This window comes from Anarrhichthys ocellatus, unplaced genomic scaffold (assembly GCF_004355925.1).
Source record: "Anarrhichthys ocellatus isolate YVR2014 unplaced genomic scaffold, GSC_Weel_1.0 scaffold30, whole genome shotgun sequence".
Classification (NCBI taxonomy): Eukaryota; Metazoa; Chordata; class Actinopteri; order Perciformes; family Anarhichadidae; genus Anarrhichthys; species Anarrhichthys ocellatus.
The window spans coordinates 716,400-734,899 of NW_022280060.1; the positions used below are offsets into that span (position 1 = coordinate 716,400).

The following is an 18,500-nucleotide window of genomic DNA, read 5'->3' on the forward strand; positions in this document are numbered from 1 at the left end:
TGAAGTAGTGGCTCAGCAGAGGATTGCCACGTTGAGCAAAATGACAGCTTGACTATTCGAAAATGAATTTCATATAGTTTTCTGTGACTGACAACTTATCTGACACATTCTGAATTGCAAAGAGGTGAATTCCACTTTGTGTGACTGTCGAGTATCTTACTATGTTGGAGTGGATGGTCCCCAGGCTGTTGCTGTGAGGCACACGGTGGGCAGAGCCGCTCCGGCTCAGCGAGTGAGAGCGCAGCGTGGCGGAGCTCGGCCTGACGAGGGGAGTGGCCATGGGAACTGTGGGAGAAGGCCTGGAGGACGACGCCCGCACCTCATTGGGCGATGAGAGGGAGGCGATGGAGCGCGGGCAGGAGATGGAGCGTCTGATTGGTCCAGAAAGTGTTGGAGAAGCAGAGGGAGCAGGGCTGGTTTTGAGTGACTTGATTGGAGGTTTCCAGTGCATGCGACCTGCAGAGAAACAGAAGAGAGGGAGAGGGAGGGGGGGAGGAACACTGTCTCACTGTCACATTTCAATTTCTTTTCTTCCCTGATCCTGTCTCAGTGCCCCAGTCACTGTCAAGCTCTCCTCTCTGCTTTCCATCCGTTGCCTGGTGGCTTTGGAGATGAAGTGTGGCTTTAAAACTCCCATTGCCGCAGCGCTCTGGCACGCTGGCTCAGTGGCCCAGTGTGTGTGCGTGTGTGTTATTAACAACCGCAGCATGTGTAGTGGAAACCAGAAACTAAACAGTAGTCTTGTCTGGTTTGGGGATGGATTAAAGAGCAGCTCTCTCTCAGACACACACAGTAGAAAAACACAGGAAATAAAGCTGAATACCCACACTAACTCTCTCCGTCACCCTTGAAACTCCTCCAGATTGTCTACTAGCCAGTGTATTAGTGTGTGTTGTCTGTTTGTGCAGTTTCTGTCTGTCTGACATCAAGTTTGCACGCAAGTGATTGTGTGTGTGTGTGTGTGTGTGTGTGTGTGTGCGTGTGTGCGTGTGTGCGTGCGTGCGTGCGTGCGTGCGTGCGTGCGTGGGGCTGCTAAACTGTCTGAGGTTTGGATATTTTGCCAAATGAAAGTATTATGGGGCTTAGTCCATCAACCCTTTGGTGGTTTGGTATGGAGTAGGGCTTGGAAGGGTTTCTGTCTCTCTCTCTCTCTCTCTGCACAAGCGCACGCACACACACACACACAAAGACCCAAAAGTTAGGCTTTTAGATGGCTTTGTCCCTTTTTTTGTGACAAATAGAATGAGCTCATCAAGCAAGCGTTCTTTCTATTTCTATCTATCTACCTTCCGCCCACAATGCAACCAGAGAATTTCTTCTTTCCAAGGTTGGCACATAGAATGCAGTGAAAGACGCCCTCTTTCTCACTTCAGAGAGCTGAAAGTGAGTTGATCTTTGTGACTTATGCGAATTGGTGGGAATGCTTGAGACTTATCGGTCTCGCTATAAAACCCAGAATATTTCAGCATTAAACTCAAGGTGTTTTCAAGGTAAACAACGAAAGCGGTATTTTTTTCCCTCCCTTTTTCTTTCAATCAAACTCCTTCTTCTCTGCCTTCACCTTCTATTCAGTGTAACTGCACTGTTTACGGTGCTTTTCTTCCCTCGAGTGCTTTTCAGTGCTTCATTATATGTGTGTGTGTCCAGCTAGTGTGTAAAGCTGAGAACCTCCTTAACTTAAAAACTCTGCAACAAAGAGCCACTTTTTCACGATTCGGAGACTATGATCACCCTGCTTACACATTAATTAAAATTCCAAGGACCTACTACCATTTTATCACATCAAATTGGAACATAAATACTGGTGGGCTGATAAACATCCGTACTGTCCCCCCTATTGGCTCACACCATCACGACCTGCCCCATGCTGCTGCTGGAGAGTATGTGCCTGTGAGAGCTGAAGGTACTGATCAAAGCAAAACTCTCAGCATATGTATTTAAAAAAAAGTGTCTGTGCATGGGCATGTATATGGAAATGTGTTCTGTACAACTATGAATACTATCCAATTTCCTTATGGCATCATTATAAACATTCACACTCGCTATCGCTCCCGTCTGCACTTTGTTCTCTGCTATAGTCAGATAGGATCGAAATAGACGCAAATGCTAAAACAGAAATCTTAAAGAAAATGTGTAAATGTGTAGGTATCCGACTCTGCACATTAATACATCTGAATAACAAGTTTGTTTTAGCAATTAAGTTAACCGCTGTAATCAGATAGATGGCTAAAAAAAAAAAATAAGTAAATAAGAAAGCAAACAAAGCAAGAAAGAAAGATTGCAGGAAACAAGGGCCCTGTCAAACCCCGACACTCTGGCGTCCTAATGAAGCCATTCTTAGACACTTTTACCCATCCTGCCGCTTTACCAGAGCGCTCAGCCAAGTTCTTCTCCTTGCTCTCCGCGAGGTCGTAGGAAACTTTCTTCTCCCTCTTCTCTCCGCCTCCTCCTCCTTCTGCTTTCCTCTCCTCCTCCTCTTCTTCGTCTGAGGAGGAGCAGGAGTTATCGGCGCTGCTGCCACTGGTGAAGTCAGCCAGGTAGTCCGGTCGTTGACGTCTTGGTGTCTGACTGCATTCTGGCATGGCGGTCATGGGCTGGCAGGGACAAACACAGATACAGACACGTAAGGCAAATACACATATATTCAAAAGAAGTACACATAGGTCGATATATTCATTTGTGCACACATACACAGATGAAACTGACATGATAATTCATATATGACCTTCCTCTCTCTCACAGACCCACACACACTCATGTGACTGCATTCACTTCCCAGCCTTGCACCATCCAAAAGTACCTCCTTTGGGACAAATATCTTCCTTCCAAAGTCTAAAACTCAAACAACCTCTCACAAGGACATACGTACAACAGTAAACAAACACACACACACTTGTACATTAATACATTGAGATGTTGTCAGCCTCCCTGAGCCTCTCCTCACCCTCAGTCCATTACCATCTGTCACTGGGAGACCTGCTGGTGACTCGTCTAGCCCACGTGCCCACACGAGTGTATATTTGCTTGCAGACTCATTATGCACAGATGCACAATTACACATCCTTTTTAAGCCCGGCTGTCAGTATGAATGGCACCTTAAACAAATTTGACCTGATTGGTCGATATGTGAAAGTTAAAAATAAGTAGAAGTTTCTTTATATATTGAATGTTTTGCATGACTGATACAACAAGAAACTGTAAGTCTACTTAGCCTTTCATTCTGAAACTCTGGTTGCGTCTTGATGAAAACCAAAACTTTTAATCTCAGTCAAGCACAAGTGGCTGACTTCTGCACATGTGAAATGATGATCTACTTCGCCCTAAAACGCAAACACATTTTTTTTTTTAGTCAGGAGTTCATTAAGTTGAGCCTTGTCTATTTCACATCCTGGAAGGGGAGATACTGATAGCATTAATAAAGCATTTATACATCTGTTATTCAACGGTTAGCTCGGGCAGTGCTGTCAGGCCACCCAAATTAATGGGCAGGAAGTGATCACAGGGCTTACACAGTCACCGCTGGATAGCTGTGCGGGTGACTGATAGAGGAGGACCGAGACAGAGAGATTAAATACATGAGAGGAGAATAAAAGTGAAGATGGGAACATCAGATTGATGGGGAGCGAAATAAAGAGGAGTACAAGGTGAATCCGAGTATTGGAGCAGAGATGAGGCATTGAATAGACGGGGAGAACGGAAATGAGCACAGGGAGAAAGAGAGAGAGAGAAAAGGACAATGAACATATGATTGGAGGGAGAAAAGGAGACAGGAACACAGTGGATAAACACAAGCGAGCAAGAGAAAGCCAGACACTGAACAGACGAGGAGACAGACAGAGAGAAACTTTGGATGACGGAGTGGGAGCGATTGGGTATATTCAAGCTAAATGGTCACCTGAGGACACCGCGAGAAACAAATGTTATACGGTGAATATCATAATTACAAAAGTAGGACTCAAAAAGCCAATATTAGAAATAACTAAATAACAGGAGAAGGAAAACTTTGAGGCACTTGCTAGCTCTCCCTCCTTTCACCAATTCCCTTCCTGCCTTCCTTGCTCTCTACCACTTGTCCTCCACGTCTGAACATTTCCTCAGCAAAAGCAAACCTTAGCGACCATTCCTTCCCTCAAAATCCTCCCTCTAATCCCTTTGCTTCACTCCTCTCTTCAAGCTTTCGCACACTCGCTGGTTCGGTTTCACCAGATGGCTTGCGAGCGCTACACCCCAAGGAGCGAATCTATCCGTCACAGCTCTTTCTTTCCCCCCGCTCTCAATGTCTCTCTCAGCACACTCGGCAACATCGAAACTGACGGGGTCCAAATTAATTTGGACAACAGTGATTGTGTCAGAACAAGTCCTCATTCCAGCTAAGGCCTCTCTAATGCTGCGCTGTCGAGTCCCTAACACACTCTTTGAGTGTTCCAGCCAATTTAGCCCTCGAGTGAGGGATGGATGTAGATGTGCAGAGAAAGAGAGAGAGAGAGAATAGGGATGAAGAGGTGAAGGGAGGGGAGTGAAGCAAGGTGATGGAGGGAGTAATGTGCTGTCGTGGGAAATCGAGGGGGCGTAGAGGTGTATGTGACAGAGGGAGAGAGGGAAAGAGAGGGAGATAGACAGAAAGAAAGATAGCACATTGAGAGCGCGAGAGACCGCCTGACAGCTGTCCCCTAGGGGAGTTGGATCTTTTCTTTGGGCCTTTTTTCTGATTCTTCTCTTTCTCACCTAACCCGCGACCCCCCTCTTTATTTTTAAGAATGACGTCCTATATGCTTTCTGTGGGCGTTAGCTTCAGGCATCTGCCTACCTGCCTACCCCGTCCCTCTCTCTTTTTCTCGCTCTGACACTCTCCTTTGCACTTTTTCGTAGTTCCCTTGAGGCATGTGGCCCTTATTCTCCCTCCTCCCTCTTGGTGTCTGTGTCTCCCTACCTCTCTCTCACTCTCACCCACCTTAGGGCCTCGTTGCCTGGAGGATTTGCCCATCAGCTTCTCGTCGTCCAGCTCGCATTGCTCCAGCAGATCCAAGATGTCCTCCTCCTACACAACACACACCGAAAACACAAGGTGGATGAGAATACGCCAAAGGTTATGATTTATGTTACATGAAGAACTTCCTGTAGAATATCAAGCATCAGCAAAGACTAACAAGGTAGTTAAATCTGGATAATACACTGATAATCTAAATTCTTTGATGTTTTATAACTCTAATTACTTTGAAGTCAAAATGACTTGTGAGGAATTAAGAAACTTTAATTATCAAAAAAGAGGGAAGGTTGAAAAAGTTTGACTTAACAGGCATGTGCACCTTATCTGGGGGTTAGAAAAAAGGCCCTGGCTGCACAAGCATTGCTATTTGGCAGCACTTAGAGGGTGAATTTGGAAAAAGGCAGCGTCACGGCCAGAATGCTGGGGCCTTGGCCATTTGGCCATAGCTGAAATACAAGCAAAGGTGATTAATGTTGCTTCACGGCTCGGGACATCAAAAGCTCCCACTCAACGCTCAAATACAGTAGAAAAGTGATTGCTTTCTCTCAGATTAGCCATCAAGCAGCTTTCTGAGGTTCTTGAAAAGGTCGCAGTGCTCTGGCTCTTTGTGTTGGTGTGTTGGTGCACGAACATCGGTGTGTGTGTGTGTGTACATACATTTGTGTGAAAAAGTGTTTGCCCCCTTCCTGATTTCTTATTTTTTTGCATGTTTGTCACACTTAAATGTTTCAGATCATCAAACAAATTTAAATATTAGACAAAGATAACACAAGTAAACACAAAATGCAGGTTTTAAATGAAGGTTTTTATTATTAAGGGGAAAAAAAATCCAAACCTACATGGCCCTGTGTGAAAAAGTGATTGCCCCCTAAACCTAATAACTGGTTGGGCCACCCTTAGCAGCAACAACTGCAATCAAGCGTTTGCGATAACTGGCAATGAGTCTTTTACAGCGCTGTAGAGGAATTTTGGCCCACGCATCTTTGCAGAATTGTTGTAATTCAGCCACATTGGAGGGTTTTCGAGCATGAACCGCCTTTTTAAGCCCCACAGCATCTCAATCGGATTCAGGTCGGGACTTTGACTAGGCCACTCCAAAGTCTTCATTTTGTTTTTCTTAAGCCATTCAGAGGTGGACTTGCTGGTGTGTTTTGGATCATTGTCCTGCTGCAGAACCCAAGTGCGCTTCAACTTGAGGTCACGAACAGATGGCTGGACATTCTCCTGCAGGATTTTTTGGTAGACAGCAGAATTCATGGTTCCATTGACCACAGCAAGTCTTCCAGGTCCTGAAGCAGCAAAACAGCCCCAGACCATCACACTACCAACACCATATTTTACTGTTGGTATGATGTTCCTTTTCTGAAATGCCATGTTACTTTTACGCCAGATGTAATGGGACATACACCTTCCAAAAAGTTCAACTTTTGTCTCGTCAGTCCACAGAGTATTTTCCCAAAAGTCTTGGGGATCATCAAGATGTTTTCTGGCAAAACTGAGACGAGCCTTTATGTTCTTTTTGCTCAGCAGTGGTTTTCGTCTTGAAACTCTGCCATGCAGACCACTTTTGCCCAGTCTCTTTCTTATGGTGGAGTCATGAACACTGACCTTAATTGAGGCAAGTGAGGCCTGCAGTTCTTTGGATGTTGTTCTGGGGTCTTTTGTGACCTCTTGGATGAGTCGTCGCTGCGCTCTTGGGGTAATTTTGGTCGGCCGGCCATTCCTGGGAAGGTTCACCACTGTTCCATGTTTTCGCCATTTGTGGATAATGGCTCTGACTGTGGTTCGCTGGAGTCCCAAAGCTTTAGAAATGGCTTTGTAACCTTTTCCAGACTGATAGATCGCAATTACTTTGTTTCTCATTTGTTCCTGAATTTCTTTGGATCGCAGCATGATGTCTAGCTTTTGAGGATCTTTTGGTCTAGCTCACTTTGTCAGGCAGGTCCTATTTAAGTGATTTCTTGATTGAGAACAGGTGTGGCAGTAATCAGGCCTGGGTGTGGCTAAATTGAACTCAGCTTTCCAAAGATGTGATAAACCACAGTTAATTTATGTTTTAACAGGGGGGGGGGGGGCAATCACTTTTTCACACAGGGCCATGTAGGTTTGGATTTTTTTCCCCCTTAATAATAAAAACCTTCATTTAAAAACTGCATTTTGTGTTTACTTGTGTTATCTTTGTCTAATATTTAAATTTGTTTGACGATCTGAAACATTTAAGTGTGACAAACATGCAAAAAATTAAGAAATCAGGAAGGGGGCAAACACTTTTTCACACAACTGTATGTGTACAGTGGCATACTTCCACGTCTGGAAGTATTAAATACTCATCCATGGGCTCAGATACGTTTTTTTTAGCTTTTGACTTTTTCTAAATGATGCCTTTCTGTTGTGTGTCTTTTTAGTTTATGTATACCTTTATGTGGCTATGCAAGTGTTTATGTGCATAATGGTGTGAACTTGTAAATGAGTCAGCCTGAACAGGGTTGGGTCGCAGTCTGATCAGACAGTTGAGATATAGTGTCAGATATAGAGGTGTTAATTCTTCATATTTTAAGCTGTTCAGAAAAAGAAATGAAGAAAACATAAAAAGGAGAGTCAACATTTCAATACTGAGTGAGTTAGTTGGGGGTATTTATGTTGATTCTGAAGTATTTCATAATTTATTAGGTTTATTTTGAAAAGACATTGTATGTAACAAGCGGGAATTGACAAATTAAAACTAGAGGCATTTTTACTTCAATAAACTCAATAACCTTTCACGCGGTGAAAGCTTCCTCGTCCACCGTGCTTTAAAAATCACTGGAGGCCTATTACCTTGTTAAACTGCTCCAAAGCAGATTACATGGAGGTTTTGATGTTTTACAACATGGAAGAAAAGCACAACATTACACAGTTAACTGAAAGTTACGTACTTTCACTTTAGTAAAACTATTTTATAACCCAGGGAGTCTACATCAAATGATTGAGGAGAGCTCTTATTCAGCAATCACTGGCTGTACAGTCACTGATAAGTGTTTCCTAACTTTCATAGATTATGAAATTGAATGATCACTTTACAAATTAAATTTTTTAAACCCTCTGTGTGTGTTAGCCCAGATAATATGTATAGGTGCCTGTTACAGTACTTTGCTATCGCCAACAATCTCTGTATACATAAACTGTATTGTCCAAACAAAGTATTTCTTTGGCACCGCATGACCAAGTGGGTAGTCCTGTCCAGAGAGCTTTTGTATTTGTATCCATTTTTATTAATAAACAGTGATTTTTCTCTATTGCTGGCAGCTTCTACCATGACATTCTCTGACTTCATATTTCTTGGCTGTTTGACAGATGACGTCTCATCGTGGTAAGGGATTTACTTCCTCCATCTTCAAATAAAAAACATACCCCTGAGCCAGAAGAAACATTCTAGGTAAAATTGGGATTATTCTTTTAGACAAATAAAAAAAAAAACCCGAGGACCCCTCTCATTTGTTCTTCAAAGCATGGAGGATACGCTTTGCAGAGACTCTTCTACTCTCACTGTTGAGTCGAAAATATGTTCCGATTTTTTAAAGATTCTTACATAACAAACAGCAGCTGTAAAAATACAGTTTCGACTATCATTTCATGTATACAGGTGGCAGCTCGAAACTGCTACAATAACTGTTCTTGCCTGTAGGTGGCACTGGTTGAACTGGAACTGCAGGATCAAATGCAGTACATTGGATGATACTATATATTTAGGAATTAAAACTACATGGTTAGGTTTAGGTAAAGATTGTGGTCTGGGTTAAAGTAATTATGTTTGCTACTTTGTTAAGTAGGCTAGGATACGTATCTACACCACGTCCTCCTCCGTCGCTCTTTATACCACGTCATCTGACTTCTTCCTTTACTCCTGCCATAAATTCGGTCACATGGAGTGTCATTCTTTAATGTGAAGGGCCACTGACCAAGATTCCGTATTTGATGATTTGGGAGCGACAACGGGCTGTACTTGCTGGTCCTGGGTTCAGGTATTTAGCCTCAATGATGTGTTGTTAATTCTGCCTGACGTGTAAATTAATCAGCCGCCCATATGCAGCTCATGTTTTCATCCTATTTTCCTCTTCACTATCAACTACTGGAAGTCAATTTTGAGCTGTCCGCAGCGGGGGTATTTGATTTCATTTCAGCTCAGTGACAGCCTTTACTGCGTTTTGCTGTCATTTACTGACAGGCTTGAGTCTCTCCTCTGTCCTCTTTCTCTCCTCTCCTTTGACCTCTGTATTTTACCGAGAGCGAAGCTTTGTGTGCACGGAGCTGAGAGACACACTCGGCAGTCCGCTATCTTGTTGCTGTCTCCACCAATATTATATGCTCTGTTTCAACAATGTGAGGCCGAAAAAAAATGTGTGTGCAGGCAGAAATTGAACTGCAGTGTTGTTCTGTCCTAAACTAAGTCAACTTTGAGTAAGACAAAGTAACATACTAACTTACTAACTAAATTCTGCTAGGCTAATTCATGCAGTGTAGAATGCCATAGGCGTTCAGGAAGAGCCTGTCTTAGAGCTGCTATGTGAAAACCGTATGTACATTACAACACACTAGTAATGCACTACAGGTGGGTCACACAGATGCAGCTTTTTACATTATAGACAGTTATAGACTGATTTTTGAAGCATTTACTAAAAAAGTAATTCGGATTTTTCTCACTGCCTTTATTAATTGACGAAAAAGTAGCCATCTGCATTAATATAGAATGTTGAGGATGCAATATATTGAGATGCTTTAAGAACCCTTTAATATGTGTAGGTGAATCGTAATCAAATCCTATTGTGAGGCCAGTGAAGATTCACACCTCTGAGTGTGAAGTGCTCCCACACAACACTTGCAGTTTGTGTACTTCTGATATTTTATTATATTGGCAGAGTGCATTTTTATGTTTTATTTTCAGTGTCCATGTGAGAAAAATGAAAGAATGGGAATAAATCAGCTGAGCGGGCGGGAAAACACGGATAGCTAACAACAGAAACAAGTTGATGCATACCTGTCAACCTAACAGTAATGAAAGTGGGGAGAAGAGTGATGCAAACCCTGTAGAAACCAGCATCACCAGTGGGTGGTGTGCTGTCTGTAGCAACACACGTTTTATTTTCTTTGATAGTGTGACAATCCATGACATTTTTCAATTCATGGCCCTGTGAAACCACAAACGCATCAAACATGAGTCTTGCGGGTACAATGTCCGTCAGACTTAACCGATATGTTGACAAATGACCTCTGGCCCCAGGAACAACTATCCAAACACGCACGTCAGGTTATGACGGATTATTGATCCCACCAGGGTTGTAGGCCAAAGCACTGTGACTGGTGCACATCGTTGAAGGCTTTGGTTTATCACACAATCATCAATTGTTGTTAAGGTAGAAACCTTAAGAAGGATAGGTTTATCTACAAAGTTTAAAACGGTTATATTTAGGCAAAAATTCGTTAGCTATCTAATGCAAACATTGGATAGATAATTTCCTGACATGTTAAGAGGATGTCTTGCTTTGTAAGCAGATAAATGATAAAGGCAAAACAACGACTGGTACTTGAACAACTTGAATTGGCAACAATCGCACTCAAACTAACTAGCTATAAATTAGCTAAACCCTGTCTCCACTATCTGTGGGCACTGAAATCAACAACAATGACGACACAAAAAGCAAAGCTGAGGAGCACAAACAACCCCATCTGAAGTCTGTAAAGAAAAGTACCTCAAATCAAGTTTTATTCTTCCCTGGTCTGCTGAAAATCATATTCAAATTCAGAAACACCCTTTCTTTTCCAAAAATTGCCAAGATTAGTATCTCCCACTCTGTCCATTAATAAGGGCAGTCCAGTTGTCACTCATGATCATGTTATTAGATAGCAAATTCTCGAGCGTCCTTTGTTCTTGTTATCTCTCTCCTTTCCTACTTTGAACAAGAGCCACATCTCTTTGTGTTGACTTAATTAAACTTACCTCGGCCTGTTGTACCAGTCCGCCTGATCTTTGATTGACGTCTCTATAAAAATTATCTGCAGAGATTCTCTGACAGACAATAACTTTGAGGGGCTAGTTGCTGTTAAGGTGGGGTTGTTTCTATAAAAGTTGCAATAGTTGCATATTACATCTCCTCCGAGTGCTTTGATATGAATTTGTAACGTCGATACGACTATAAAAAAATAAAGAATCCATATTCAGTATTCACTGTTATTATTTTGTTGTAAAAAGAAGTATGTTTTTTTGGTTCATCTGTATCTTTACTACTCATCAATGCATCTTCCCTCCATGTGTTGTATTATCCCACAATGCCTTCCTCTGTGTCTTTGTTTAATTGATTGAGCATGCGTTTTGTAGATCTGTGTTGAGCTGGAGAATAGTATCAAAACTCCACAAGCAAATCTAAATATTACATACAGATTTACAGTTTACCTGATCTCGTGTTTGGTAAACTAGAGTTAAAATATTACAAATTGAGGAGTCTATAACGTTACTTTTCATATGATATGAACTTTTTATGCTTGGAATTTGTGTGTGGATTGAAACACACATTTGTGAATGCCCCAAATTATGCACAAATCTTTGTACACATTTGTAAATCTTATTTTTAATTTGTTGATCAATGTAGACCATTTTGAGATTTCACTCCATACTCCCCCTCGCTCTGCTAAAGTTGTGTGGAATGGAAATCAACTTCTCTCATTTGCAAAGTCCCTTCATTTCTTTACTTTCAAGGTTTAGCTCCATCTGTTCTGGACCAAAGAGGCATTTACATGCATACAAATACTTCTACCCCAATGCAAACATGTGCATGTATTAGTTTGTTCTCATATATATGTTTAAATGTGTGAATCTTAATGAATAAACAACATGTAGGAAAATGCACTCAGGATATGGACAACTACTGAAATCAACCTTGAAGCCTTTTCAAAGCTAACTTTGACAGGAGGATAGAGAAAGACAAGGGAAGACAAGGGAAACTCAAGAGTGTCTGACGGTAAAGAAACCAAAATTACATTGTTTTGTGGGATTTGATTTGCGTTTAAAAGCTCATGTTCACAGCACAATAAATATTTGTGGAGAAAGTGACTGAATGACAGCGGGAAACCGAGGCAGATAGAGAAGGACATACTGTCAGACGTTCTAACAAATCTGAAGGACTGCGGCACACTTTCCGCATTATTTGCGCATCCTTTCTTGTCTCTGTGGGCAGAATCTTAATAGAAATGCATGTGTGTTTCTTTTCTTTAGAATGCGCTTCTCCACAAGTGTCTGCATATTGTGTGTATATGTTTGTGTGTGGGTCTATGCAGGTTTATATGATGTTTGCGTGTGTGTGCGTCTCACAGTCTGCCACTGACGTACGTGCCTTCATTCGTTTCAGAGGATTATTCATTTCCTTTTGAAGTGAGGCAGCTCGCCCGGCGAGGAAGGTCTGAAAGGCGGCCGAGAGCAGGCTTTCATACTTCTCCAACAGCAGCTTGTCGTCTGGGGGGTAAATACGTCTGTAGGCCGCAGAGACAGAGAGAGAAAAGCAAGGAGAATGGGGGAGAAGTGGGGAAAGAGGGAGAAAGAAAAGGCGAAGAAGGAGGGTCATCAGTGCAGCGAGAAAGGGGATGAGAAGGGTGAGAGAAGAAATGATGAAATAGAGAAAACAGAGGTTGGGTTCACAAAGGAGAGGGTGGGAGTGATGGGGTGGAGAGAAAGAAGGAGACGAGGGGGATTGGGGTTCAGAGAAAGAGGGATATGAGGTGAGAGGAGGAGTGGTGACAGAATTGGGAGGGAGGGAGCCATGACGGATAAAAAGACGGGTAATAAAAGAGTGGAGGAAGTAGGTTGTTTGAGAGACAGAAATATGAAGGAAAGGAGCAAGAAAGAAATAGAAAAGGAATACAAAGTTTAAGAGAGGGAGAGATTGATGAAAGAAGAGGGAGGAGTGGATGGAGTGAGGCGAAGAGAGGTCGAGGCACAGCAGGTGAGCGTGGTAGATGGACAAAAAGATAGCAAGCAGGAGGGGAAACACAGGCGGGTAGAATTATAAGTATTTCAATAAGAGGTGTGAAATGATGGAGGGACAAAAGAAAGGTGAAGAAGTATTAATGTAGACCTTGAGGCAAGAAACTGCAAACTTCACACCAGTCTTTTCACATTGAGTAATGCATTAATGCACAACTGTTTCACACACATACAGTACACACGCATACACACTCATCGTGATGTGCACTTCAATAGACACCTTCATAGCTCTGCTTAGTTTTAACAATGCTCAGTGTTTATCTTAGGCCTGAAGGGATTTAGAAAATGTATAAACCTCTGGCTGGTTTTCCTCATAGTACATCTGAAAACTCTCCCCATGTCATCGCTTTAGCCATCAAATCAAAACAATGGCAGAGTTTTAATAAGCACTGGCCAGTGTGGAGTGTAAAAGCAAGGACATAGTTTGGCGCCTTTGCAGACATTTAGAGCCAGACTCCTCCTGACTTTGGCGTTTGAATCAACAGCGTATTTAAGTTAGAGGGAGTTTTTTTTAAACACAAATACATAAAGTGGACTGTAAAGTTTATACAGCACCATGACATTTTCTACTCTATCTTTTAAATACAGATTAAGCTAGTCACAAATATTGGCAGTTGTACATTTTAGTGGAAGTGCAATGCCAAGTAAAGTTTAACATTGCACGAATTCACCATTAAAACTTTTACTGCACCCCATCTGCCATTTAACAACTTTTTGCAGAGAAGCTGTTCTGGGTACATGATTTCCATATTGTTGAGAAGTTGACCCAATTCTATGCATTACTTTCGTTAATGTAGTTCAAATCAAGCAACTCCTGAATGTAGAGAAACCTGAGATGAACTTATCACTTTATTACCTTCCTTTGGCACTATTGTATATATATGAGATTTTGTCACTGCCACACTTTTTAACCACCTTTAAGGTACATGGACCAGATTATTTTCTTCCTCTTGAGGGACTATCTGAGAAATGTGGGAAAAAAAAGTCTCTTCATAACAGGGGGATAAACTGTATTTAAATCATAATATATATGAAAAGAGCCAGAACTTTTCAATCCTCAATGAGCAACATAAATCACTTGACTGAAACAACTGTAATAGTGGGTGTTAACTGCTCCCTCTTTTTGGCACCCTCCATCTCTGAACATAAGGACATTTTATTTGAGGGTGACCCTGCAGTATTTTTATCTAAAATGTTCATGTTCATCCCAACTGGGCTATAGACATATAAAAGAAGTCATATTCCATTTACATCAGTTTAAATCTATCTTTATTTTCGGTCAGCGGTGTCTCTCAAGCCTCCCTATTCCAACTGTGTAAATGATGTTAAATGAACATCAACAATAGCATCAACCAGCTGGGTTTCCTTCTGATGCCATGGGGTCCTGGCTTGTCTGTAACTGATGCAAGTTCATCTAATAGCAGAATATAAGTAAGTTCATTACCCAAACTCATCTAATGAGAAGCAGTGTGTTAATCAGACTCCAGTGCAGCGCTGGGACACCATTTGAATGCTAAGAGGTTTTTATTAGGGGTGCTCCAGACAGACCTCAGCCTGTCTGATTGACTGTCTGGCTGCGTGTCTGAAAAGAAGAAGGAGGTGACAGCACTTCATGCAGGCTGGGATCAGTATTCTGACTATCCATTCAGTCAAGTGATGAGTCAAGAAGTCACTTACACTTGGGCAGACAGCGAGAAGGGCAAGTGTGTGTGTGTGAGCCAATTGTGTAGGCGTGTGTGTCTGGGAGAGAGAGAGAGAAAGAAAATCGAGAACTTGAAAAGTTGCACGCGTGTACATGTTGGATAAAGAGATAAAGGTCGGAAGAGAAACTGAGGGAGTGACGAGGGTTAACTATTTTGGAAGGGATAAGCGGCATATCAGAACTTTGTGTTGCTGAGTCATGCTCTAAGATGGATGTGCTCCATCTGTGAGGTGACTGTTAAGAATGGACACGCTCAATGTTTTCTAAAGTCCCAGCTGGAGTTAGAGGAGAAAAGAGTAGAAGTGTGGTGGAAAGTGGAGGTGGAGAATGGCTTGCAGTAGGCAGGCAAAGTATACATGCCCATTTGAATTTCTGAAACCCTGAAAACAGTGTGAATAGAGGAGTAACAGTTGGGACCTAGACATAACACACTGCCTCTGATTTCCTTTCACTTTTACATATTCCCTCTGTCTTAATTCTTCCCCCTAGTGTTCTCAAAACATTGGGTGTTCTCTTGTGTTTGTTCTCTCTGCAGCAGCATTCTTTTTTTCTCCTGAGAGTGTAGCACTATGCAGATGACCCCATAAATGTACTGGTACCGGTATAGTGGGTGGAGTTCCTGAAGGGAGGCTGTTTGCCTCTCCCTTACCTGTAGTTCCCCAGATGTTGCTTTTCATGCTCCTCCCTAGAGATCTGCTTGCGGACCTGTGCCAGTCGCTCTTTCTAGAAATAGGAGAAAACCCGAAGGAAAATTACTTCATCTCTCAGGTGAAAGTCACTGTAACCTCCACTTACCTTCTATTTGAGATAAAGAAAGAATAAAGTAATAAAAAGGAGAAAAATTAGAAAAAAGTACCCAACAATACCTCATAATTAAGAGGCATTTTTCCATCTATTCTCCAATTGATATGTAAGGTGGGTATAATTGTGTAGCTCAGTCGGCCAATTTAGCATAAAGCAGAGAGGAGGGACTGACTTCAATACGGGTAATGCAGTATCATTGAGCTCTGAGCGATATGTGCCTTCAACAGACCTGATCCCAATCTTGCACTTCAGCCATAACAGCACTCAACCATGAGGTAGTCCTCTTTTTAAAATAGTGCCTGTGCGCCACCTTTCCTTATTCCTACTGATTACTGCCGTGGCTGATCAAAAGGCTAATCAAAGAGCGCGGGAGGCCTAAAGTACTAGTAGCTGCCACTTTTCTCAAAAAAGCTCCCCCGACTCCTTCATTTCAAAGAGAAACTAATTAAATGGTATGCTTGTCTCAGAAAACTTTGACATTAAGTAAGAGGTAAGTGAAAGTTTCTGCTCAGGCTTTTCTTATCTTTTCTGATCCTGAGAAAGGTTCATGCCACAAACACGCATGTATTGTTGGGTTGTTTACTGAAGTGGACACCTCCTACAAAATAAGAATTTCTAATTTATTTTTTTTACTAACTGATCGACGTGTAAACTAAATGTCTCTGAACACATCTCTGATGAGCACCTGCTCCTGAATTGCTTAAGCCGAACAACCGTTTGTGCTCATGTTGGTGTGGCCTAAAAAGCTCAGGAAGTATGCCTGCACAGCCACTGTTTCAGTTCCCAGTTTGGTTGTGAAAGTCTGTGTGGGGAAATGAATGAGTTTTACTCTTAACTCCATTGACCTTAGTCAAGATGCACCACCTTGTGCAAGTGATTATAGCATCCCAGATGCTCCACAGACGTTGGCCAGTTGCCAACTGAGAGAATTATGTTTTTACGAGGCCGATCGCAGGACGGAATATGTGTAAATGTATAAAAGTCAAGTACAGCCTAGCTCAGCAAATCTTTTCGGAGAGGTTTAAAGCTAATGCTATAGTTTAATAATCTGCTCGTGACTTACCAGCTCTTCTCTCCTACGCTCCAGCGTGTGACGTTGTTTCTCCCAGTCTGAGGAGGCAGCCGAGAGTTTCTTCATGGAGCCGTGTCCATAGAGCCGTCGCTGAGCCTCTGCCTTTTGCTGGGCTAGGTTGCGTTTCTTATCACTGGCTCTGGATCAACGTAGAACAAGTACAGCGTCAAAAGGATGCACATTTAAAGCATAAGGAAAGAGGGCAGCACCATTAAGAATACAGTTACAGTTAAAGCGTGTTTTTGCTGTTTTGCCATTGAAGCTTTGACGACTGTGTCTCAATTTAGATACTTGATACTTATGCACTCAAAATAGCAAGTGTAAGTACGGAAGAACGCAAATTGAAACAGCATATTTCCGTTTATCAATAATTATTTGAATCTTCAATTCTTTTTCTATCGCAGGTTTAGCTGCTGTTGAGAAACAAATGCACCATTACTGAAATTTCATTGTCTTAATCTGCTCAAGTTCTCTTTACCATTCTCATTACTATTTTGTAACAGCATACTGTGATAGTCCTTTCGAATTATCACTGCATCTCAGTTAAAACAGATGTCATCTGCAGACAAACAGTGTTCATGAATGCTGTAAACAATGAAGAAGTTTAACAGCATGCAGGTATCATCCTTAACTGATGGACGAGCCTGAATTTGCCTTTTCACATCATTGTGGTAGTTAAACAAATAGAAAAATCCCTCACGAAACATTCAACGACACAGAGATAAAGACAGAGCCACGGCACAAACAAAGTGACAACCACAGGATGAACAGGACCAGACAGCTAATTCTGAACAAGTGGGCCATTGCGGTCTGGAGAAAGGGCAATTCATTTTAGTCAATCGCTGGCCCTTTAAATTGGATATTGAGTGCCGTTGGGGGGCTGAGGTTTATCAATGTCCATGCCCGGCCGGGTCTGAATTGATCCCCCGTTGATACAGTTGGTGTTGTGAGCAGAGTTGAGAGCCGACCCTACCTCTACACACCACCAACCCCTCCCTCCCTTTTGGGAAGCAAAGCCATTACTATATAAGGGAAAAGTGAGTGAGGTAGAACAAAGCCCTCATTCACTCCAGCATGAACATAAGCAGTTTGTCCAGTGGAAATACCTCCCCGCTGCCATTCCAGGCCTCCTACGATTTATTCATCATGAAATAATCAAAATCTCCCCTTTTAATCTGTGGGAACACAGTAAACATCAGCCATGAAACAAATCATTTTGATAAGAGATTTGTTTTTGTGTTGACTGAAGCAGGGCTGGAGGAAGGAGAGTGAGTTTCTATGTGGGATGGCTGCACCCCGCACCACACTCGGCCAAAGTAGATCTACGATGCTGCATGTAATTGATCAACTGATCTGTGTGTGTGTGTGTGTGTGCTGCATTGGTGCATGTGTGTGACTCGTCGAGTTGAGACTATATTTAGAGCAGTAATAGGGGGACAAGCACAAAGAGAGAAAGTAAAAAAGAGAGCAGAGATCCAGAGGTCTGGTGTACGATGATCAATCAATGGACAGGCTCACTGTAGCCAGGGGACAGAAAAGCATGCCAGCAAACACACACACACACGCAAACACACACACTACATATACAAAAAATACATTACACAACAAGAACGACCGTGTGCATAACCTACTGTACACAGGCAAACAAATACATCCGCAAAGTAAGAGTAACACAGTAAGTTTATGTAAATACACAGAGCAGGGGGTAAATGTAGACTCTGAAATACAGATAGCAGAACTTACTGCTATCCTGTTTCTGTCACACATACACACACACACACACACACAGCATGTCCGATTAAAGGGTGCACAATGCGCACAGTAGTAGCATAGCTTTGTACCTTGGTCTGTCTTTGTATCTACTACAGCAGCACCAATACACAAATTTCACAAATGTCACTACGGTGTCATCCGATTGAAAAAG

General features: G+C 42.2%; 1 protein-coding gene across 9 annotated transcripts in view; it reads right to left on the reverse strand.

Moving 5' to 3' along the window:
• Positions 1-18,500, reverse strand: part of ttll7 (tubulin tyrosine ligase-like family, member 7) — a 68,538-nt gene that overhangs the window by 17,309 nt on the left and 32,729 nt on the right. For 8 of the 9 annotated variants that reach the window (XM_031864205.1, XM_031864200.1, XM_031864198.1 and 5 more), the window contains exons 11-16: positions 16,568-16,715; positions 15,350-15,423; positions 12,352-12,487; positions 4,952-5,038; positions 2,369-2,594; positions 161-456 (exon numbers count right to left, since the gene is read on the reverse strand). In XM_031864205.1, the coding sequence (XP_031720065.1) occupies positions 161-456; positions 2,369-2,594; positions 4,952-5,038; positions 12,352-12,487; positions 15,350-15,423; positions 16,568-16,715 (967 nt within the window). Of the gene's footprint in view, positions 1-160; positions 457-2,365; positions 2,595-4,951; positions 5,039-12,351; positions 12,488-15,349; positions 15,424-16,567; positions 16,716-18,500 lie in introns of all 9 variants that reach the window. The other variant, XM_031864206.1, reaches the window with a different exon arrangement.